The sequence below is a fragment of the Schistocerca nitens genome, chromosome 3 (assembly GCF_023898315.1).
Source record: "Schistocerca nitens isolate TAMUIC-IGC-003100 chromosome 3, iqSchNite1.1, whole genome shotgun sequence".
NCBI lineage: Eukaryota > Metazoa > Arthropoda > Insecta > Orthoptera > Acrididae > Schistocerca > Schistocerca nitens.
The window spans coordinates 67,046,583-67,071,703 of NC_064616.1; the positions used below are offsets into that span (position 1 = coordinate 67,046,583).

The following is a 25,121-nucleotide window of genomic DNA, read 5'->3' on the forward strand; positions in this document are numbered from 1 at the left end:
AGTGAAGCATAGTATCTTTGAGAGGTACACATTCTGCTGTGAAGAAACCAATGTGCTGTGTCATGCCATGGGTTTTGGGATTCTATGATAAGAGAAATCATAGAATACAGATGGCATGAAAATCTCTGTGACATAGGCAGTGCCTTCCATCTCAGGTCCACCAGGGACAACAGATTAGCAAAAATTCACAAGGACTGTTCCCTGATTGGGTTTAATGCCCCATCAACATTGAGGTTATTAGAGCTTTTCCTGATTAGAACACTAGCAATGTGCAGGACAGATAGGTGGTCTCAGGACATTATGTGTGGCCAGTACCTCACCACCTGAGACTCCCATGTCCAAAAGCTTGCTACTGGCCTGACTGATCTGAGTCCAAGAGATGAAAGAAATGACCTGAAATGAATAAACATCAGTGTCCAGAAAGACCCAGACACTTCAACAGCAAATTACAAGTTAGAAATTTGTTAAAATGTCACTCTTAAATGAAGGTATTACACAGCTGATTTATTGAGAAGAATTAATCCTTACAATTTGCTGAGAAATCCTGTATTTGCATAATAAAATTTATGTCACAAATAGATAAAACGTTTTTCTATTGCCTTTAATACCTTATTCAGTAGAGATAACTAGGTCTGAAGGAGGGTTGTGCTGTTGTTTTACAAATTCCCTGTTTTATCTTTTAGAGTTTCGTTAAAAAGAATTATGCAGAGCTCAACATCAGTTAAATTAATGTTGTCATTTGAACATCAAATTGTTATTGCACTAACTGCTTGTAATGACACTTAAGTACCGCTGTGACATTTTTTATTGCTATCTTAAGTTTTTTGCTAACTTAGAAATTTATTTCCTGTTGGGGCTTGTTGGCACTACTAGTCTGAATTTTATCTTCAGCTCCACTATCACAGTACAGTATTCAAAATCATTCCCATTCCCTTTTTGTCTCCATTAAACAGTCTTGATTCTATTTTTGTACATATAACTATTCACACTTATTTTACAAATCTATTCAAAGTGTGTCCATTAAATTTTTAAAATGTTAAAGTGATGCTCAGAAAACTGTAACACAGTGCTGATACTATATTTAACATTTAATTTTCTTGTGTAGATATTCATTTATTAAAATGTCATAAATTTGGATGGCATGTGTCCTTGAGTATGGTTGTGTGAATAAAACTACAACAGCTAAACTGATTTTTGCTGGCAACTGGAGCATTTGATTTCAGTGAACTTGTAGTCAACAATTATGTAAGAACTCCAGCACTTTGAGTTGTGGTAACTCAACCACTGCCTCATGAGCAAGTACATTACTCAAATTTCTTCATAATCAAAATACACTTTTCAGTATTTGTTTGGGTGATAATAGGAGCTTCTCATTGTGGTTGTTGCTGATTTTTATGATGATGACTGAGTATTTTGGCGGGGGAATCAAAAGATGGGAGTGATATTTGTTAGTTTTCAATAGTTTTTTACAATATTATTTTTTATTATTTTTAAAATATCCACAAGCAAGCAAAGATACACAAAATTCCCTTGCCACATAGCAAGAGACACTGAACAGAATTTGTTTTCCTCCATACTATTTATATCTTTTCAAATGAAAGAACCTTATATTATGAAAGACAACATTTATCACGTTTTTATACATATCTATGTCTGCTGTTGCCTGGCAGGTTGGAGTTTTTTCTATCTACATTTGAGTCTACTTTAACTTTGAAAACCTTTGTCAAATTAATTTAGTGATTCTTCGAAAAGACATGGCTGGCTTAAAAATAGACAATACTTTTACAGATAAAATGATGCGTGATCCACATCCATGTGGGAAAAATGGAGAAGGTGGTTTCCAGTGTTCTGAACTAGGTCCAAATATGACATGCAAAGAAGACAGCTGGGATGGTCCAAATTTTGGAATAACTAATTTTGATAATTTTGGCCTTGCTATGCTAACAGTTTTTCAATGTATAACTCTGGAGGGTTGGACTGATGTTTTGTATGATGTAAGTAAATCATTATTAAGGTAACTGTAGATATTGAATATATTTTAAAATTTTTTCAAGAGACTAGCCACTTAATCTGTCTATAAAGAATGCTATTGACTTGGGAATTTCTATTTATCCCTATCATAACAGAATGATTTAGTTACAGCTGTCAGTTTTGTTTTAGTATTATTAAGTGTATGACTCTGATATGAAGCAGTCCTCTGACTGTTTGTCTTTATCCATGTAAAAAACCAGGATGGCTTATGGGATACATTACAAACTTCTTGCATATTTAGTTACAGACATGAAAACTTTTTTTTAACACAGATTGAAGATGCGATGGGAAATACGTGGCAGTGGATATACTTCATCTCAATGGTTATTCTCGGAGCATTTTTTGTCATGAACCTAATCCTTGGTGTCCTCAGTGGGTAAGTCTGTTGCAGAAGTAGTAAGGTATGCTGACATCTGCAGATATTGTGATCAATCACTAAAATTATGATTCCATTGCCGTAGATGTGTAGGTATGAGAACATTGAACTTTTGCAATAGTATGCAGTTAAAAGATTAGATTTCACGTAAAATTTAGTGCATATTATTTCTTGTGATTTTGTTTAGCTGTTTCCTTTTCTCTTTTTCATTTCATGAGAGGTCACTTAAATTAGGCCAAACAGCATTACATGAAAAACTAAATAGAGAATCAATTCTGCTGGAGACTGGATATTCTTTGACAAAGATTACAGCAATTAATGTGAATGTATAAGTGTTAGTTACAACCAGAGCCCTTAAGTGCATCATATTGCTCACTGCATTTACATACCTAAATATGTAATGACATTAATGAGATGATATATTATCAAAATGTAAAGTATAAATGCAAACAGAAAAGAACCAGTAACATAAGACTGTACTGAGTGCCAAAATCATGGCCGATTTCATCATATATTAGTACTATACCCAAAATAAATCTCAGAGGTTAGTTGAAAAGCCTCATAGAATTACTTGGACAAGAGCAGAACAGTTCATAGTGGTCTGAATTGTGCATTTGGTGTAACAGACATGCAACTGAAGCTGAATACATTTTGTTAAGGAGCAGAGGAGGCTTTAAAATGGAATGTTCTTTGTTTAAAGTGTTTAAAAACCCAAAATCTAGGTGGGAAGCAGGAACCACATTATTCACTTCTCTCTCTCTCTCTCTCTCTCTCTCTCTCTCTCTCTCTCTATGACGTTACTAAAATAGGAAAAACTGAACATGACTAAGAGTAAAAATTACTTTATGTTTAAAAAAGATAAGAAATTTACATAAAGTGAAATTTATGTAGAACGGTTGTTAGAAATATGTTCATATTTCACTGCATTGAAAACAATTGTTTTTGAAAATACAATTCCATTATATATATGTATCCTTACGGATTTGTGTATAGGCATCAGCAGATCTCTGCTTGAGTCATTGAACTGTCCCTGGTATCTACCCAAGAGCTGGGAGAAAATCCAGGGAATATTTACCAGTGGTGGAGCAAGTTACTGAGCCTAGCCACAGCATACAATCCATTGTTGATGGACATTCATGTCCAACAAATTTGCACTGTGGCAATGTGTTTGTGGTGTCACCGCCAGACACCACACTTGCTAGGTGGTAGCTTAAATCGGCCGCGGTCCATTAGTACATGTCGGACCCGCGTGTCGCCACTGTCAGGATCGCAAACAGAGCGCCACCACAAGGCAGGTCTCGAGAGACTGACTAGCACTCGCCCCAGTTGTACGGACAACATTGCTAGCGACTACACGTACGAAGCCTTTCTCTCATTTGCCGAGAGACCGTTAGAATAGCCTTCAGCTAAGTCCATGGCTACGACCTAGCAAGGTGCCATTAACCATATCTGAAGAGAGTCTCACTTGTATCATCAAGAATGCTGTATACCAAAGGACGATATAAAAGTTAAGTGTTCTAGTAGCTACGTTCTTTTCTTTATCACATTCATTACGAATCCTGTTCCAGACTTCGCGCCAGTCGGCGTGTGTGTACGTGTGCCCTTTCGGCTACCCATCACTGTGGACTGGCTGCCTTTGTCAGTCCACCACAGTGTTGGTGTCATATCTTCCTGGTAGAACATTTCACTAATATTCAGGCACTTAAACACAGTTGTTGAAAGCAAATTGTTCACCATAGACCAAAAAATTGTGTCACTGAAAAACCAGACATGTACAACAGTCACTATACTTGTCACAAGAAATGATGGTGATAACTGATAATCATGTCTTTCAGAATATCAAAGTCAGTACAGGTATATAAATTGTAATTTTCCAGTTGACATGCTGTTTTTAATATACTTTCCACATGAGAATTGCTATTGGCTAGTTACTCATAAATGTTCATCAAATGTACGGCATTATGTTGAACTATAAAACGACACTGGAAAATTGTGTTAAATACACTGCTGGCCACCGTAAATGCAACACCCTGAAGGAAGCATCCGAATCAAGTGAAATTTACACCATGGGTTTGCAGCGATGAGATATGCAACTGATTAGAATTTCAGCATAGACGCACATCACGCACGCCTGTGGCGCCACCTCGTAGCACCATTAAAGGCTTGGTGATTTCGATGAGTGTACGTTCGGCACGTGTGTTTACCTTGTGGTTGTTTCACAAGACGATCAGTTATGCCTCATAGACAACAGCAAACATCGTTTGATCAAGTATCCGAGTTCGACAGAGGAAGGATAGTGGCTTACATAGATTGTGGATTATCATACAGAGAAATCGCTAGTCGTGTTGGACGAAACCAAACAACTGTAATGTGGATATGTGACCGTTGGATGCAGGAGGGTACGACGGACCGACGTGGTCGATCGCATTCACCTCGGTGCACCACTGCACGTGCTGATAGGCACGAACCATAGCACAGCACATTGCATCTGTAACGCATCATCCAGTGTCTGCGCGTACCATTCGACGCCGTTTACAGCAGAGTGGTCTGTCCGCAAGACGTCCATTGCTTCGTCTACCATTGACGCAGAACCACAGACGTCTCTGTCGCCAATGGTGTGATGACAGACGGATGTGGACGGCAGAATGGAATGACGTTGTCTTTACTGACGAGGCACGCTTCTGTCTGCAGCACCACAATGGTCGGATTCGAGTGTGGAGACACCATGGAGATAGGATGTTGGACAGCTGCATTATGCACCGCCACACTGGTCTTGCACCAGGTATTATGGTATGGGGCGGTATTGGATATTACTCTCGCACGCCTCTAGTACGCATTGCTGGTACTTTAAATAGCCGGCGCTACATATCCGAGGTGCTGGAGCCAGTTGTCCTTCCTTACCTTCAGGGCTCGGCCACAGCCATATTTCAACAGGATAATGCGCGACCACACGTGGCACGCATTGTCCAAAGGTTCTTCGTCAATAACCAGATTGAATTGCTTCCCTGGCCGGCTCGCTCTCCGGATCTTTCGCCGATAGAAAACATGTGGTCCATGGTTGCTCAACGAGTGACCCAGATTACATCCCCAGCTGCCACACCAGATGATCTTTGGCAACGTGTGGAAGCTGCTTGGGCTGCTGTACCCCAGGAACACATCCAACGTCTCTCTGACTCAATGCCGAGACGTGTGGCAGCGGTGATCTCCAACAATGGCGGCTACTCTGGCTACTGATTCTGGCAGGAACCACATGTCACAGACGTCTGTAAACATAATCATTTGATACTTGGTCAACATGTTATCTACAAAACAAATTTTGTTGTGCTACCTCTTGTCTTTCTTGGTGTTGCATTTACGGTGGCCAGCAGTGTATGTAAATGTAAACTAGACTTTGGATCATCTTTACTTGTTAATTATGAATCTAAATAATATAAATAAATTGATTCCCCCATTACATGTTTAAAAAAATCACTTTCCTGGACCTGTCTGTGACCCCTGTTGTCTTTAAAATTTATTAAAAGATGACATATCTCTATTTTTCCTTGAAATCATTCACATAAAACTATATATTTCTAGCTAACCCATTCATAAATTGTGTAATTTACCAATAAATAGTATACAAACAAATAGTTTTGAGAAAGACTTTTACTAAATTCTACTTTATCGTAGACACACAAGTTTTACGGTTTATTTTCATCTTTGAAATCTCTCACTCATGAATCTCTCACCCACAAATGGACAAATATTATGTCACAAGAACATTTATTGACTGAAAATTCTTTCTTTTGATTGAAGTTCTTTAATTTTACCACACATATAACATACCTGAAATAAAATATTAATAATGAAAATTACAAAATGTGTGTCTTTTAAACATCAGTTTCTAGGTCTGTGTCACAGTCAAAATGCTTAACAAGAACCTAAACAAAACTGAAAGCTTCACTAGCTTTACGACAAATTGTTTTTAATTCTTTTTTGAGCTAAGAGTACACATACTGACACCCCCCTCCCCCCACCCCCACCCTCCAGACCCACACACACACACACACACAAAATATATATTATCCACAACCTGTATAGATAAACTGACATTGTGCCAGCTGAGTAAACAGTGTTGGGGCTGCAGTTCTGCAGATTTATGAGGGTTGTGTCAGAGGGAGTAGGCAAGGGGAGAAAGGAGGCATGAGGTGGGAGGGATGTTTGGGGAAGGGTAGCTGAAAACTCCAAGGGAGCCAGTAGGAGTATGAGACAGGGATGGCAGCATGTGCAGGGGATAGGAATGTGACACATGGGCAACAGCAATGACGAGTTTGTGCAGTGTGTGATGATGTAGGAGGGGTGACAGAAGATAGGAAGGGGATATGGTGGGGAAGTGTGTGTGGGTACACAGTGAAGTGGATGTGGGCAGGTATTAGTGGAGATTGAGGCCTGGAGAATTATGGGATGAAAGAGGTATTGCAAGGGCATCTCCCATCTGTATAATCCAAAAAAGCTGGTGCTGGGATGGGGGTTTCCAGATGGCTCAGGTCATGAAGCAGCAATTGAAATTGAGCGTGTTGTGCTCAGCAACATGTTCCACCACGTGAATGTGTATTTGTACCCCTCTTGAGCTATTTGTGATTTGCATATTTTATTTTTATTTTTTAAGTTGTGTTGATATAATCCATAAGTAACCTCTGCCCTCTTATGCTCCAAGTATATTTATAGATATCTTTTCACTGGAACAATATATTAATTAGTATTAATTTATTGCATACTCTCTGAGTTCTTCACCACAGTCATTCATTCATTTTTGCCAAGGGTATAGGCATATTTCTAATACGGGTACTCAAATCTCCACAAATTAATGCTACTTGGTCTGTTATTATTAACTTTAGTAATTGTTTCATGCAATTTGTCAAAGATGTCTTTCTTATCTCTTCTGGTTCATATACATCTATGGTATTTATATGATCCTTGTCAGTTTGAAATATTCTTTAATGTATGCATAGCTCATTATTTTGTTTTTTCATTTTTTGTTTATTAGTACAGTGACTATACAATATTGTCTTCTATTTTGTTGAACTCCACTGTCAATAATTGTATAGTAGCCTAGATCTTCAGTCACTTTTAACTTTTTCTTTGTTTCAGTTATGACCTCGACATCTGTCTTTCATTTCATCAAAGTCCTATTGAGATCTAATGCCGTATTTCTTAAGCCTCTTACATTCCATTTAAATCTACATAATTACTCTGTAGTTCACACTTAAGTGCTTGGCAGATGCTTCATCGAACCACATCAGACTATTCTGATACCATTCCATTCTTGAATAACATATTGGAGAAATGAACATCTAAATCTTTCCATGATGCTCTGATTTGTTTCATTTTATTACAGTGGTCATTTCACCTTTTGTAAGGAGGAGCCACAAAATGCTTTTGCATTCAGAGGAGAAAGTCTACTACAGAAATTTCATGGGAAAACCTTGCCACAGTGAAAAATGTCTTTAGTTTAATGATTTCCATCCAACTCTTGTATCATGACTCTCTCTCTCTTCTATTTCATAATAATATAAAATGAAGTGCATTCTTTGAACTTTTTCAAATCCTCTGTGTATCATATGGTGTAAAGATCCTGTACCGTGCAGCAGTACCCCAGAAGAGGATGGACAAGCATAGTGTAGGGAGTTGCATCTTGTAAGTGTTCTGCCAATAAAACACAATCTTTGGTTCACCTTCCCCACAACATTTTCTGTGTGATGCTTTGAGTTTGTTTGTTTGTAATTGTAATCTCTGGATATTTAGTAGAAGTGATAATCTTTAAATTTTGTCATTTATTGTGCAACGAAAATTTAACAGATTCATTTAGATATTCATGTGGAGGACCTCACATTTTATATTTTTTAGAGTCATTTGTCACTTTACACCCCACAGACATCTTGACTAAATCATTCTGCTATTGGTTTTGATCTTCTAATGCCTTCACTAGATGTTAAACAACAGCACCATCTGCAGACAATCAAAAAGGGCTATTCAGATTGTTTCGTAAAAAATTTATGTAGATCAGTAACAGTAGAGGGCTTGTAGCACTTACTTGGGGAATGCCAGATATCACTTATGTTTCACTTGATAACTTTCTCTCAATTACTACAAACTGTGACCTTTCTGACAGGAAATCAAATATCTAGTTGAACGACTGTGATGGTACTCCATAGGCACACAGTTTGATTAGACAGCACTTCTGGAAATCTAGAAATATGGAATCAATGTGAGATCCCCTATCAATAGCACTCATTACTTCATGTGAATAGAGAACTATTTGTGTTTCACAAGAATGATATTTTATGAATTTATGCTGACTGTATGTCGGTAGATCATTTTCTTGTAGGTATTTCATAATGTTAGAATACAGTACGTGTTTGATAAACCTACTGTAAATTGATGTCAGTGATACGGGTCTAAAGGGTCTAAAATTCAGCAGATTACTTCTGTTTCCTTCCTTTAATATTGATGTGACCTTTGCAACTTTTCAGTCATTAGGTATAGATCTTTCATTGAACAAGTTTTTGTAAATGATTACAAAATATGGAGCTATTACAGATGCATACTCTGAAAGGAACTTAACTGATATACAGTCTGTACCAGAAGACATGCCTTTATTGAGTGACTTAAGTTGCTTCACTAGAATGAGTGAAGCTATCTGCTTCTACATTACTCCTGTTGGCAGCTGTTCTTTTTGTTTAATTGTGGAATATTTAGTGCACCTTCTTTGATTAAGAAAGTTTGCCAAACCACGTTCAGTAACCCTGCTTTAGTGGTGCTGTCATTAGTAACATTACCATAGCTATTGCACAATGATGGTATTGATTGTGTCTTACTGCTGGTGTACTTCAGATATATCCAGAATCTCCTTGGGTTTTCTGCCAGATTTTGAGAGAGTTTGGTTGAGGAAGTTATTAAAGCATCTCACGTTGAAGTCCACACAAAATTTTGAGCTTGTGTTAAACATTGCCAATATTGGATATTTTGCACTATTTTAAATCTAGCATGTTTCTTTTTGTTGCTTCTGCTACAGTTTACTGGACTGTTTTGTGTACTGTCCTGTCAGCATCTATTACAAATCCACAAGTATTTTCAACAGTATCAATGCAGTCTGTTCTGTCTCTTATTAATTTACTTGGTATGAATCTCTCTGCTACCATCAATACTGTTTCTTTGAATTTAAACCTCATCTGGTCTATGCTTGCATAGTTAGTGTGCTTTTTAAGATAAATATATGTAGGTACTTTAATTTAATCTCTTATACCAAGTCATTTTTCCTTGTCACATCTAGTTTGTCTTTGTATACATCCATCCATTGCTCCCTCCCTCCAGTTATGACATAGCTGGAGTTGTTAATTAGTGGGGATTGTATGTACCCTAGCACAGCTCCTCAAATCTTCAAAAATTCGTCTTGTACAATGGTCGCTTTACGATATCTGTCACTTTTGGGGGGGGGGGGGGGGGTTGGGTTGTTTGGGGGAAGAGACCAAACAGCGAGGTCATCGGTCTCATGGAGTTAGGGAAGGATGGGGAAGGAAGTCGGCCGTGCCCTTTCAAAGGAACCATCCCGGCATTTGCCTGGAGCGATTTAGGGAAATTTGTACAATGGTAGCTCAATTACTGTCTACTTTTTATTTTGATTAACAACACACAGATCTCTGTAAATTATTAATTGTTAGTGTTTAGCACCTTCAAGAATCAAGGATAAGGTATGGCTTTTAATAGACACTAATTCATCTCCTTTTGAAGCAGAAGGCTGTGGCCACATAAATCATTGCACTGATACTGTTGAAAGTGCTTGTAGATCTGCAATAGATGCTGATAGAAAATAAATTACAAGTGAGTTGTGAATATGGCATGCTGTAAATCCATAATTATAACTGAGGTGTCACAGTCAAATTCTTGCTGAAGGAGAAAATTTTTCATAGTAGTTTATGCTTTTTGCAGATGTAATTTATATTTCATTACTTGTAGTTCAATATATTGTGCTAAGTCGCAAACTTTACAAGTGTACTATGTTGATGGCAATGTCAGTCCAGTACTGTCCTCTGTACAGTATTAAATTTGTTTCAAACAATATATTTTGTGAAGAACAACTATGTTCCTTCACAGGATTCACAACTTCAGCCATACACTTACGTATATGTAATTCGTACATCTCTGCCAGTGAGTGAACATTAGTTGTGTAAAATATATTTGGATTAGCTCTTCTGTTGTAATCTGACATAGTCTGGGAAACCATTCATTTATTTCCCCTTACAAGTTGTTTTCACTTATTGGTCAAGTCTATAACTCATGTCCCATATGTTATCTAAAATTATGTGAAGACCTAAAATATTTTTTACAACTAACTCATTATAATGTTAACTGTTGTAAAGAATATTGTAAAATACAAATTTTAGTAGAACATAACTCACCTGTGAGAGATGTCAAGTGTTTTTTAACAATATTGTGATCTGAAAAAAATCACTCCTGTAAGGAATGTGAAGTTAAGATCAGGCTAACTCCAGCACACAGTTACATTTAAGCAGTCATTCTTCCTGTGCTCCACATGCGATTGGAAGAAGAGAGAATCTAACATGTTCCTGGTACAGATAGCCACATCAAATATCTCTTTGCCCAAAAGTGGAATGACATCTGGTGTGCTATTGCTCTCAGTAATAAACCCCGCACAGTCAAGGAGACTACTGAAGTTTGGCACTCTTCCTTCAGCTCCTCTCAGAACGAGTCCACTGTCTTTTGCTGTCTACACATTGGTCATACCAGGCTCTCCTGTTGTTTTCTCTTTGTAAGAAACCACCCCTCAATGAGACTGTGGAGCCAGACTGACGGCATCCTATGTATTAGTGGAATGTCCCTATCTTTTCACCCTTTGCCTCCCAGATTCTTTGTCTTTAATATTAGCAGATGATTCTCGGATGGTTGAACTGGTCCTCGTTTTGCTCTGTGAAAGTGGTTTTTATGTTCAGTTCTAGGGTTTTGATTTTCTCCTGGAGCAGGGGCAGGGTGGTTGTGGTTGGGGCCTGTCTTCATGTTTTCTCAGTCTGGGACCCATGATCATTCCCACGTGGTAGAGACCGCTCTTTTATCCCTCTGTTTTTATGGTTTTTATATTAGATCTACCTTTCTATGCTTTCTACTGTGTGTGTTTTAACTTCTTTGTTTTATACTTTGAGCCCTCTGACTGGATCCATCTACTTTTAGCAGACCCTCTCTCTTCTATAAGTAACTTTGGAATTGCGGTACTGATGGCTTCACTGTTTAGTCCCATAACCCCATTCAATCAATCAATCAATCAAGAATCTAACATGTAGTTCCATGCTAAGTACCCTCTGCCATGCAGTTCATACTCGTTTGCAGAGTATGTATCTATGAGTGGGCTTCAAAAAGTGAATTACACATGATTATGATACATCAAGAAACTTTGATTGAATGCTACACTGCACTTCAAAGTGCTACAGATACATGACATTAGATGACATTAGTTTTTGGCATAGTTACTTTGTCTGTGTAAACAAAGGTCATCATGTTCTACTGGTCACTCAGTTCCTTGACAATAGAGCTTCATTCCTTGATCATGGAGCCATTCAAGAACTGCTGTGTGAATATCCTTATTATCAGAAAATATCTTTCCTTCTCAGATGTTCTTACTCAATTGCCCTGGACACTGTCATATGTGGTCAATGTTGACAGCCTTCCTTCCCAATCAGCATCATCAGATCGGCATCCATTTTACTATGGTTGGATACATCATTGCATTTGGTCCATATGCCACCAAAATTTTACAGTGAATCTGTCTGCAATTTAGACCTTTCGCCCACAAGAATCATACTGTCTCACATACTCCAACTTTGGAGTATATTTACAGTTGCCCCATCATTTCACTTACACACTGTGAAACTCAGAATATGTACTCCATTTATGGATAGTATGCCATGCTTTTAATGGTCTCAGCATGAGGTGACATCTGTAACTTACTTTGTAGTGCCTACATAGATGTAGAAAAGAAGTCTGCAGCTTCTTTCTAGCTCCTTAATTATATAATGTGTAGCTTCAAGCTAGACTGTATATTTCTTGCATGCATTTTTACATCTATAGCACTTAGCAACACAATGTATGTATATATTGTGAACATAATTTGTAAATTTCTTGAAAAATAGTTGCCTTTGTCTCTATCTGTTATTTTCAATAAATTCATCTTACAACATTGAACAATGCAACTAAGCTGCTTCACAAGGGGCAGAAATATATTCTTTTCCACTGTTGTCCAAAACTTTATTCTTAAGTTTGTTCAGCTCATAAACACAGCAATTTATTTCCACTCCTAACATCACCAATTACAATAAAATCTTCTCAGTTCACAAGCTGTATCACTTCAAATGAAACAAGTGAGCTTTCAGTATCTGCCCCAACCATCATCATCAGGAGTTAAAATCACTGACTACTGGGGCTGGCAAGGTGTTCCACTTATACACTGAAGAGCCAAAGAATCTGGTACACCTGTGTGTAATATCATTTAGGGCTTCTGCGAGCACATAGAAGTGCTACAACATGACATGGCATGGGCTCGACTAATGTCTGAAGTAGTGCTGGAGGGGACTGACATAAAGAATCCTGCAGAGCTGTCCATAAATCTGTAAGAGTATGAGGGGGTGGAGATTTCTTCTGAACAGCATGTTGCAAGGCATCCCAGATATGCTCAATAATGTTCGTGTCTGGGGAGCTTGGTGGCCATTGAAAGTATTTAAACTCAGAAGAGTGTTCCTGAGCCACTCTTTAGCAATTCTGGACATGTGGGTGTTGCATTGTCCTGCTGTTATTGCCCAAGTCTGTCAGAATGCACAGTGGACATGAATGGATGTAGGTGATCAGACAGGGTGCTTACAAATTTGTCACCTGTCAGAGTCGTATCTAGATGTGTCAGGGGTCCTATATCAATCCAACTGCACATGCCCCACACCATTATAGAGTCTCCACCAGTTTGAACAGTCCCCTGCTGACACGCAGGGTCCACGGATTCATGAGGTTGTCTCCATACCCGTACACATCCATCTGCTCAATACAATTTGAAACGAGACTTGTTCGACCAGGCAATATGTTTCCAGTCATCAACAGTCCAATGTCAGTTTTAATGGGCCCAGGTGAGGTGTAAAACTTTGTGTCGTGCAGTCATCAAGGGTACATTAGTGGGTCTTAGGCTCTGAAAGCCCATATTGATGACATTTTGTTTAATGGTTTTCACGCTGACACTTGCTGATGGCCTAACACAGAAATCTGCAGCAGTTTTTGGAATGGTTGCACTTCTGTCATATTGTACAATTCTCTTCAGTTGTCATTGGTCCTGTTCATGCAGGATCTTTTTCCGGCTGCAGCAATGTTGGAGATTAGATGCTTTGCTGGATTACTGATATTCACGGTACACACGTGAAATGGTCGCACGGGAAAATCACCACTTCATTGCTACCTCAGAGATGATGTATCCCATTGCTCATGTGCCAACTATAACTCCATGTTGAAACTCATTTAAATCTTGATAATCTGCCATTGTAGCAACCGTAACCGATCTAACAACTGCACCAGACACTTGTTGTCTTATATAGCTGTTGCTGACTTTAGTGCCTTATTCTCTGTACTTGAATATGCATTCCTATACCAGTTTCTTTGCCACTTCAGTATGTCAGTATGATAGCAGCATCTGGATCATTTCAGAGAGGGCTAAAGTGATACGTGCAAAGAAGGTGAGTTGGGCAGCTCTGGCCTGCTGTGAGACCAGGTGATGTCAGTTGGTATGATGGACCAGGGCCACATTTGAAACTCTCATTCTCATCTTGCCACAAGCATCAGGCACCCATCTTTGCTTATGCTCAATATCCAAGGCCCACCCCCATGTCCTACTAAGCATGTACCCTTTGGATATCGAGCAGAAACAGAAATTGATGCTTGATGCTTGATGCTTGTAGCGAGGTGGGAGTAACAGTTTTAAGTGTGGCACCAGCCCCTCATGCCATCTGGCCTCACTTGGTCCCACAGTGGGCCCAAGCTGCCATGAGGTGACCAACTTCCCTTCCATGTGTGCATTACTTTGTCCCTCCTTGGAAGGTTCCAGACATTGTTATTCCACTTATATAAGCAGCACACCTTGACAGCCCCACCAGTCAGTGATTTTAACGCTTGATGATGACAGAGACAGCTGCTGAAGACTTAAGTGTTTTATTTGAAGTGACATGGCTTGTAAACAGATAATGAAGCCTGCCACTGTGAAAGACTGTGAGGGCATCACCAGTTACATTACATCAGACGCTTCATAAACTGGCCATACTGCATCCACTACCAAACGGTTACAGGCTGCCTTTCACTGCTGCAACAATGTGGATGTGTGATCTGAATTAGAATGGGTTCTTCTTCCATTTAATCACATGTTGTTGTTGTTGTTGTTGTGGTCTTCAGTCCTGAGACTGGTTTGATGCAGCTCTCCATGCTACTCTATCCTGTGCAAGCTTCTTCATCTCCCATTACCTACTGCAACCTACATCCTTCTGAATCTGCTTAGTGTATTCATCTCTTGGTCTCCCCCTACGATTTTTACCCTCCATGCTGCCCTCCAATACTAAATTGGTGATCCCTTGATGCCTCAGAACATGTCCTACCAACCGATCCCTTCTTCTCGTCAAGTTGTGCCACAAACTCCTCTTCTCCCCAATCCTATTCAGTACCTCCTCATTAGTTAGTGATCTACCCATCTAATCTTCAGCATTCTTCTGTAGCACCACATTTCGAAAGCTTCTATTCTCTTCTTGTCCAAACTATTTACCGTCCATGTTTCACTTCCATACATGGCTACACTCCATACAAATACTTTCAGAAATGACTTCCTGACACTTAAATCTATACTCGATGTTAACAAATTTCTCTTCTTCAGAAACGCTTTCCTAGCCATTGCCAGTCTACATTTTATATCCTCTCTACTTCAACCATCATCAGTTATTTTGCTCCCCAAATAGCAAAACTCCTTTACTACTTTAAGTGTCTCATTTCCTAATCTAATACCCTCAACATCACCTGAATTAATTCGACTACATTCCATTATCCTCGTTTTGCTTTTGTTGACGCTCATCTTATATCCTCCCTTCAAGACACCATCCATTCCGTTCAACTGCTCTTCCAAGTCCTTTGCTGTCTCTGACAGAATTACAATGTCATCGGTGAACCTCAGAGTTTTTATTTCTTCTCCATGGATTTTAATACCTACTCCGAATTTTTCTTTTGTTTCCTTTACTGCTTGCTCAATATACAGATTGAATAACATCGGGGAGAGACTACAACCCTGTCACACTCCCTTCCCAACCACTGCTCCCCTTTCATGTCCCTTGACTCTTATAACTGCCATCTGGTTTCTGTACAAATTGTAAATAGCCTTTCGCTCCCTGTATTTTAGCCCTGCCACCTTTAGAATTTGAAAGAGAGTATTCCAGTCAACATTGTCAAAAGCTTTCTCTAAGTCTACAAATGCTAGAAATGTAGGTTTGCCTTTCCTTAATCTTTCTTCTAAGATAAGTCGTAAGGTCAGTATTGCCTCACGTGTTCCAGTATTTCTACGGAATCCAAACTGATCTTCCCCGAGGTCAGCTTCTACTAGTTTTTCCATTCGTCTGTAAAGAATTCATGTTAGTATTTTGCAGCTGTGGCTTATTAAACTGATTGTTCGGTAATTCTCACATCTGTCAACACCTGCTTTCTTTGGGATTGGAATTATTATATTCTTCTTGAAGTCTGAGGGTACTTCGCCTGTTTCATATATCTTGCTCACCAGATGGTAGAGTTTTGTCAGGACTGGCTCTCCCAAGGCCGTCAGTAGTTCCAATGGAATGTTGCCTACTCCGGGGGCCTTGTTTCGACTCAGGTCTTTCAGTGCTCTGTCAAACTCTTCACGCAGTATCGTATCTCCCATTTCATCTTCATCTACATCCTCTTCCATTTCCATAATATTGTCCTCAAGTACATCGCCCTTGTATAGACCCTCTATATACTCCTTCCACCTTTCTGCTTTCCCTTCTTTGCTTAGAACTGGGTTTCCATCTGAGCTCTTGATGTTCATACAAGTGGTTCTCTTATCTCCAAAGGTCTCTTTAATTTTCCTGTAGGCAGTATCTATCTTACCCCTAGTGAGATAAGCCTCTACATCCTTACATTTGTCCTCTAGCCATCCCTGCTTAGCCATTTTGCACTTCCTGTCGATCTCATTTTTGAGATGTTTGTATTCATTTTTGCCTGCTTCATTTACTGCATTTTTATATTTTCTCCTTTCATCAATTAAATTCAATATTTCTTCTGTTACCCAAGGATTTCTATTAGCCCTCGTCTTTTTACCTACTTGATCCTCTGCTGCCTTCACTACTTCATCCCTCAGAGCCACCCATTCTTCTTCTACTGTATTTCTTTCCCTCATTCCTGTCAATTGTTCCCTTATGCTCTCCCTGAAACTCTGTACAACCTCTGGTTCTTTCAGTTTATCCAGGTCCCATCTCCTTAAATTCCCACCTTTTTGCAGTTTCTTCAGTTTTAATCTACAGGTCATAACCAATAGATTGTGGTCAGAGTCCACATCTGCCCCTGTAAATGTCTTACAATTTAAAACCTGGTTCCTAAATCTCTGTCTTACCATTATGTAATCTATCTGATACCTTTTAGTATCTCCAGGGTTCTTCCATGTATACAACCTTCTATCATGATTCTTAAACCAAGTGTTAGCTATGATTAAATTGTGCTCTGTGCAAAATTCTACCAGGCGGCTTCCTGTTTCATTTCTTAGCCCCAATCCATATTCACCAACTACGTTTCCTTCTCTCCCTTTTCCTACACTCGAATTCCAGTCACCCATGACTATTAAATTTTCGTCTCCCTTCACTATCTGAATAATTTCTTTTATTTCATCATACATTTCTTCAATTTCTTCATCATCTGCAGAGCTAGTTGGCATATAAACTTGTACTACTGTAGTAGGTGTGGGCTTCGTATCTATCTTGGCGACAATAATGCGTTCACTAAGCTGTTTGTAGTAGCTTACCCGCGTTCCTATTTTCCTATTCATTATTAAACCTACTCCTGCATTACCCCTATTTGACTTTGTGTTTATAACCCTGTAGTCACCTGACCAGAAGTCTTGTTCCTCCCGCCACCAAACTTCACTAATTCCCACTATATCTAACTTTAACCTATCCATTTCCCTTTTCATATTTTCTAACCTACCTGCCCGATTAAGGGACCTGACATTCCACGCTCCGATCCGTAGAACGCCAGTTTTCTTTCTCCTGATAACGACATCCTCTTGAGTAGTCCCTGCCCAGAGATCCGAATGGGGGACTATTTTACCTCCGGAATATTTTACCCAAGAGGACGCCATCATCATTTAATCATACAGTAAAGCTGCATACCCTCGGGAAAAATTACGGCCGTAGTTTCCCCTTGCTTTCAGCCGTTCGCAGTACCAGCACAGCAAGGCCGTTTTGGTTATTGTTACAAGGCCAGATCAGTCAATCATCCAGACTGTTGCCTTTGCAACTACTGAAAAGGCTGCTGCCCCTCTTCAGGAACCACACGTTTGTCTGGCCTCTCAACAGATACCCCTCCGTTGTGGTTGTACCTACGGTACGGCTATCTGTATCGCTGAGGCACGCAAACCTCCCCACCAACAGCAAGGTCCATGGTTCATGGGGCGGATTTAATCACATAGACATTGTAATTATTCATTTCTAAGCTTACTTCAGTTGCAACCCAGTAGGGAAAGAGATAAGTGTGGTATTCTATAAATTGATCACAGATGGAGCTGGGTGCACACTGTTTGCACACTAATTTTTGTTCATCTGTTGAAATGGGACCCTTCTACAGTGAGCAACTCGGTTGTGAAAAGTAGTATCTTAATCTTCCTACATCTATAGTCATCTCATGTACAGGATGAAGCAGTTTAGTTGATATGATGAGCATGTAAACTTAAAGCTACGCAAGTTTTTGCTCATTGCAGCTGGATTCTCAAAATTCTCTCTTAACTGATGCAAGTTATTGTTTGAAGATGAAGAGAAACTTATTAAATTTGTGTGATGATGGCAAATTACAGCATGTGTTATGTCAGATGATATCAAAATTTGATAATCATTGCGATCAATGAAACAGAAGTAGATGGATAAAAACAATCTACCTGAAGAGACAGTGATCACTCAACATGGAAGTTATGAAATGACAGCTTAGGATGCATGCTTGTAGCATACGAGAAAGTAAAATTTTAAGTTTTTTTTTTTTTTTTTTAGTGTTAGTTTTAATTTACAACTTTGTAGTTTCTGTGTAGGATTTTGCTCGTGTAAGATCAGAATTGTTTATGAAACGACATCTTCACCTGATTTTCAAGTTTTGGCCCATCCCCTTCACATAGGTTGTAATTATATACAAGTAAGTAATTTACACAATTTGTCTAGTTCCATTAGCCACCATAAAAATATCAAGTTATTAATCTCAGAGGAGAAATAAATTTTTGTAGAGTAATCTCTTCAGAAGTAAATATGATAACAGGGAGCCATCAGTGGAATATAAATAATGGAAGGAGTGAAAGTATCAATTTGCCACATAGTTGAGGTTTTGAGTGGCCATTACATAATTCAGAGAGGAAGGAGGGGCAGTGGGAGAAAAATCGGGTGACATTGGTTGTGAAGCAGCTGAAATTGTTCCATTCTGATTTGATACTGAATAATTGGGAATGGTGCTCCTTTCCAACTGGTTCAGGGACTCGTTTGGAGGATTGTGGGCATGTGTGGATATGATGTGGGGGATATGTTTTTCTACAGATGATTTAATTTTTTCTGCAGCAGACTGCCATATCATTGTAGATGTGATAAATAAGAGTATCAGAACATCATATAATCATGCACCCTTACTGCACCTCCCACATCCACACTGTAGATTTGCTTGTGTGATGGTATAAAATTTCAAGTGTTGATTGTATTGTACTTGTGTGTGTGGACTCTGCAAGAAGTGGAAACCAGAGAACCAAGATCTGTTTTGTGCCATTTAGACACTATTGACCCTCTTGTATACTGCCACCTCTGAGCCCTGCTGCCCCACATACAGCATGTGAAATATGTGTTTTTGCTATGTTGACAACAATGTTAGGCCTAGGTGTGATGATTTTTGTGTGCTGTTGGAAATGGAGCACCATTTTATCCTCTCTTGCAAGATAAATATAAGCAGTTTTAGTAAGACAGCAAGTGGCAGAAGTAATGGGATGAGATTAAAATGCAGGGTGTTCATAAAAGAATGTACTTATTGGAATGATATAACTGTTTAATTTAGATTATTTACAGAAAATCATACATCAAATAGAAGGTAAGCTAAACTAGTTTTTCTTACAAATGTTCAGTATGTGCACCTTTAGTTATATGGAACCCATGCAACCTAAAATCCAATTCTTTCAACACTTTGGTTAACAAGTCTGGAATAATGGAAGCAATAGCCTCTTCAATTCAGTGCGTCAACTGTGGCAAATCATTAGGTACAGGTGGAACCTAGACACAGCCTTATATAAAATCTTAAAGGAAAAAATCGCATAGTATGAAGTCAGGTGAACTTGGAGGCCCGTGGAAAAGAACTCTTGTCATATTGACCATTATAACCAGTGCAATGGTAAATGTTCAACTACTCTCATACAGAGAGATACCAATGGGGAGGGGCTCCAACTTGTTGCCAAATAAAGTTTTCAGGTTTACCATCTAACTGTGGAATGAGCCAGTCTTGCAAAATATTTAGGTAAGCCACCCTTTTATGGTAGCTTAAGCAGAAAAAAATTGTCTGTACACTTCATGTTGGGACACAGTGCAGAAAACAACTAATTTTGAGGTATCTCTTCGATAATGTAGAGGTTCATGAGGTTGTTCTGACCCACAGATATGAACATTATGGGTATTTACATTCCCACTTTAAGATAAAGTCATCTCATCACTACACTCCACATGATAAAGGAAGTAATCTTCCCACTACAAAACTTCACTTGCAAAGTTATAATGTGCACCATAATCATCTGGCTTTAAAGTAAGTACCAATTGTAACTGGTATGGACGCATGTGAAAACTTTTCTTAAAACCTTCCACACTTTGTCTGTGGCAAGTAAAGCTCAAGACTTGCTTACTGAACAGACTTCTTAGGATGTGAAGGTAAGATGCTCTACTTGAGACACTTTTGGTCATTCCATGCCTTTTCCTTCACACACACAACTGGTCATTAATAAATTGACTGTACCATTGGTGGATGTTTTTGCACATGGGTGATCATCACAATTAAACTATAAATGAAATTCACATTGAACTGAAATTACAGATTCAGTCTTGATAAACTGCTGGACACAAAACACTTTATGCTCAGGAGTCACCATTTTGTGTATGTGGTGCTGCAAGTGGAAGAACAACAAAGCAGTACTTGCACATGCACTTGTCTAAAACTGTTTGAATTGCTGTTTAATTGTGACCTTGAACCAACACACTATAATGCTTACAGTTGATGCTATTGAAATTTGTGGCTGGGATATCCTTTTATGGATACCATAGTAAAATATTTATGTAATCAATTTACACAGACCTTCACTTATAGACAAAATTTATAGCTGTATTATTATTGTTATTATTATTATTATTATTATTATTATTACTGTTATTACTATTATTATAATCAAATTAATGACAATTTGCCATGTACTTCACCCTCTCAGCGACATAAGAGGCAGTACTTATCCATAAAGACAGGCAGTAGAAGACTACTGAAAGTGAGCAAACGGTAGCAGAAGAGAAGTATGCATTGGTGGTCTATGTAAAATATAGCCATGAATTTGCTCTGATTGAAGTCAACAACAGAAATTTTCTCAGAGCACAGCAAACCAAGAATAACTATTGGAAACTTGCAGTCCAGTGCCAGAGTGACAGCTTGCATAATAAAGCATTGCATGGGCAGTTTTTGAAGAAGATCAAAGGTAGAACGGATAAGGGAAAGACATGGTCATGGGCGACAATGAAACTGAAAGACTGATTTTAGCTGTGCAGAAAAAACTCTTCATAACTGTTACCATCAAAGCTGGAATCAAGAGATCAGAAGACCCAAAGTGCAGACTCAGAAGAATCTCAGGAAACAGTTGGCTACAGCTTGAGCTGTTGCAAAAATATTGCTTACCCTGATTATAAGCAGAGGCACAATTTTATGGCACAGGTGAACCACAGGTACTTATGCCAAAATCATCATCTGCCAATGCTGTATAACTGGTGAAACCACAAGCCAGAAGAAAATTTTTTAAGACAGGCATGCCAAATTACTGTGGATTTCATACTTCAGGCACATAGAATCCTGGGATACAATACATCATACATCACAGTTGTGAAAAAAAGGAAAGTGTGGATCATTGACACTGCTATCCAAGATGCTAGAAAAACTTACCAGACACAGGAACTTGAAAATTAGACTACTGCGACTTCTGGTGCAAACTAATGAAAGTGATTCCAGAAGCAATGACAAAAGAGTTTAGTGGGCACTTGTAAACCATTGACATTGATAAAATATCCATTTGCAACTACAAAAAGCCAATTTACTGTGATCTGCACAAATTACCCATGATATGTCACATAGTCCTAGATGCTTGGAAGGTGTCAGACTAGTGATAAAATAAGAAATACAGTTTAGTAATCTGATTTTTTCTGTGATTATTGTGGTGATGATGATGATGATGATGATACAGATAGCCAAGAATCTGTATTGGTGGCATACTAGATTTTCTAGTGTTAATATATAGTACTTCAGAAAAAAAATCTCATGCTGTAATTTAAAATTCACAGCCTTCCTCACTAAGTCCAAGCATTAGCTGTTGCATCACACACCTAATAGGAATATGGAATAAATATAGTTGAGTTTAACATCCTATGTACATGTATTATAAACTGTCTCTGTGGACAACATGACTGGTTGCTGCTTGTAATTAATGTTCTCAAGTCTTAGAGAATATATGACTTGTGGAATGAAATAACAAAACCTCTAGCCAGGCTATCAAGGAATGTTGATGCCTGCATGATTTTTGTGAAGTATGTTTTTCTCCTTTGCTATCATATAGTAAAATAAATCCTCAATTTGTTAAATTACAGACTGAAGATGTGGTTATTTTGGAATCATATTTGCCACAGCTTGATGAAAGGGAAGAACTGTGTTTGGAAAGATTATTTTCTCACTGAAGCTCTGCTAAGCCTGTGACATGTTACTTAGCTGTAAGCAGACTGTTGTACTCTCTTTTCCAATTTACTTACAAGGGAACCTCCCCATCGCACCCCCCTCAGATTTAGTTATAAGTTGGCACAGTGCATAGGCCTTGAGAAACTGAACACTGATCAATTGAGAAAACAGGAAGAAGATGTGTGGAACTATGAAAAAAATAATCAAAATATACAAACTGAGTAGTCCATGTGCAAGATAAGCAAGAACAAGGATAATGCCAGCTCAGGAGCGCGGTGGTCCCGTGGTTAGCGTGAGAAGCTACGGAAGAAGAGGTCCTTGGTTCAAGTCTACCCCTGAGTGAAAAAGTTTAATTTTTTTATTTTCAGACAATTATTATCTGTCCGTCCGTCCGTCCGTCCGTCCGTCCGTCCGTCCGTCAGTCCGATGCGAGATAACTGCGCCGTAGTATGGGGACGATACACCTAAACAAACATCGAAACACATGACGTCAGTCGACTACAGTGCACGGAAGAGAGAGTATTCCTGCTAATGAGGCTCCCTGGCTGGCAGGTGACTGTTCGCTACTTTGGACGAGAGTGCATTAAATACGTGAGATGTATTTTGTGGGCAATATGTTTTCGGTTCCCATTGGAGAGGCATGTCCTTTCATCTACTAATCATACGGTTTTGCATTGTGGTCACAAAACACAGACACTAAACTTATTACAGTGAACAGAGACATCAATGAACGAACGGACAGATCATAACTTTGCGAAAATAAAGAAAGTAAACTTTTCGCTCGCGGGAAGACTTGAACCAAGGCCCTCTTGTTCTGCAGCTGCTCACGCTAACCATGGGACCACAGCGCTCCTGACATGAGGTTGTCCTTGATGTTACCTATCTTGCGCATGGACTACTCAGTTTGTATATTTTGCTTATTTTTTTCATAGTTCCACACAACTTCTTCCTGTTTTCTCGATTGATGTGTGTTCAGTTTTTCAAGGCCTATCCACTGTGCCAACTTATAACTAAATCTGATGGGGGTGCGATGGGGAGGTTCCCTTGTTAGTAACTGTGTTTCGTTGGAAAACAGTGTTAATTCTTTTCAGTTATGATATCAAAGAAGCTAGAGCACATTCAGCCTGTGTTTAAAGATAATGGATAGTCTCCATGTAAGATTAACACAGCTTTAGCACGTAAGAAACATGACCATTTACAAGACCAAGAAGAACAGTTGTTAAAGTTCAGGGCATTCCTCCCATATGTGGGCAATAATTCAACCAAAATTAGGCAGAATCCTATAGAAACATCACATTAAAGTAAGTTTGTGGCCACCTACTGAGCTGTTTGCCCTTCCCAGTTTGGTAAAGGATGATCTAGGTTTTGCGGAAGACTAGTCTACAGAATACAATGTCAGTGTGAGAGATCCTATATTGGTCAGAACACATGCACAATACATGGAAACGGTATGGAACATGGAACCATTCTGGGCTTCAGTTATGAAGATACCTGTGGAAATGAGATTGGCTAAAGATCTTACTAATAATGCTGACAGCTTTCAGTTTGGAGAGGCATGGGACCAAAGGATTTCTTTAACATCTTGAGAAAGAAAAATATTTATGCTTAATTACATGTCTAGTGACAGTTTTAATATTTTGTCCACAGAATGTTAACCACGTTGGCCTGCAATTTGACAGAGGGCATGCAGACAATATCACTGTTCCACAAGCACTTGCACATCTCAGATGAAGCAATATTCAACACAGGGCAAAATATTTAATAATCATTTTTTGTCAATAGTCGGCAAGTCAAATCAAAATTTCATTCATTTAGGTAAATATGTAGAACTCTTGAAAACTGATGTTCTGAGACAACTAAATCACATGCAGGTATAGAAAGCAAGCAAATATGTAGTTGAGTCAATTATTACATCATGTAAGAGTAAAGACTTCCAAGGGTATCATGAAATTTCAAGTAAGATTAAGAAGACCAGTGCTCCATACATTAGTTCTGTAAATAGTCACCTGTGCAGTACATCACCAGGTGTGATCAATTTCTTTACAGACTGAATTACTCATTTGTGAGATTACTGTATAAAACTGGTGAAAGAGATAATGTAGACAGTTACTAGTGAATTTCCTTGGTACCAATGTTTTAAAAATTTATTGAAAAATCTGTGTATAGGAGAATAGCGTCTCATCTCAGTACACGCAAAAAACTTTCTGAAAAAGGGCAAATGTTTTGTGAAATGATTTATCCAAAACTAAGAAACAGAGCAGATTAAAGAAACATTTGGTGTACAACTGATTGATGCTTCAAATCATGTATAGCAGCTAAGACACTCATATGTTAGTGATGTAAGGAGACCACTGAGTGAAATTCCACCAGAGAAATGTCCTCTAGTACTCTTTAACATCATAATATTGTAAGTCAAACAGTGAAATTTAAACGTTGAGCTAGCACTTCA

At 38.7% G+C, this 25,121-nt stretch overlaps 1 protein-coding gene across 1 annotated transcript in view; it reads left to right on the forward strand.

The window, feature by feature from the left end:
- The window catches only part of LOC126248026 (muscle calcium channel subunit alpha-1), a 922,345-nt gene that overhangs the window by 423,287 nt on the left and 473,937 nt on the right, over positions 1–25,121 (forward strand). The window contains exons 7-8 of the mRNA XM_049948623.1: positions 1,789–1,994; positions 2,304–2,407. Coding sequence (XP_049804580.1) covers positions 1,789–1,994; positions 2,304–2,407 — 310 coding nt within the window. The remainder of the gene's footprint in view (positions 1–1,788; positions 1,995–2,303; positions 2,408–25,121) is intronic.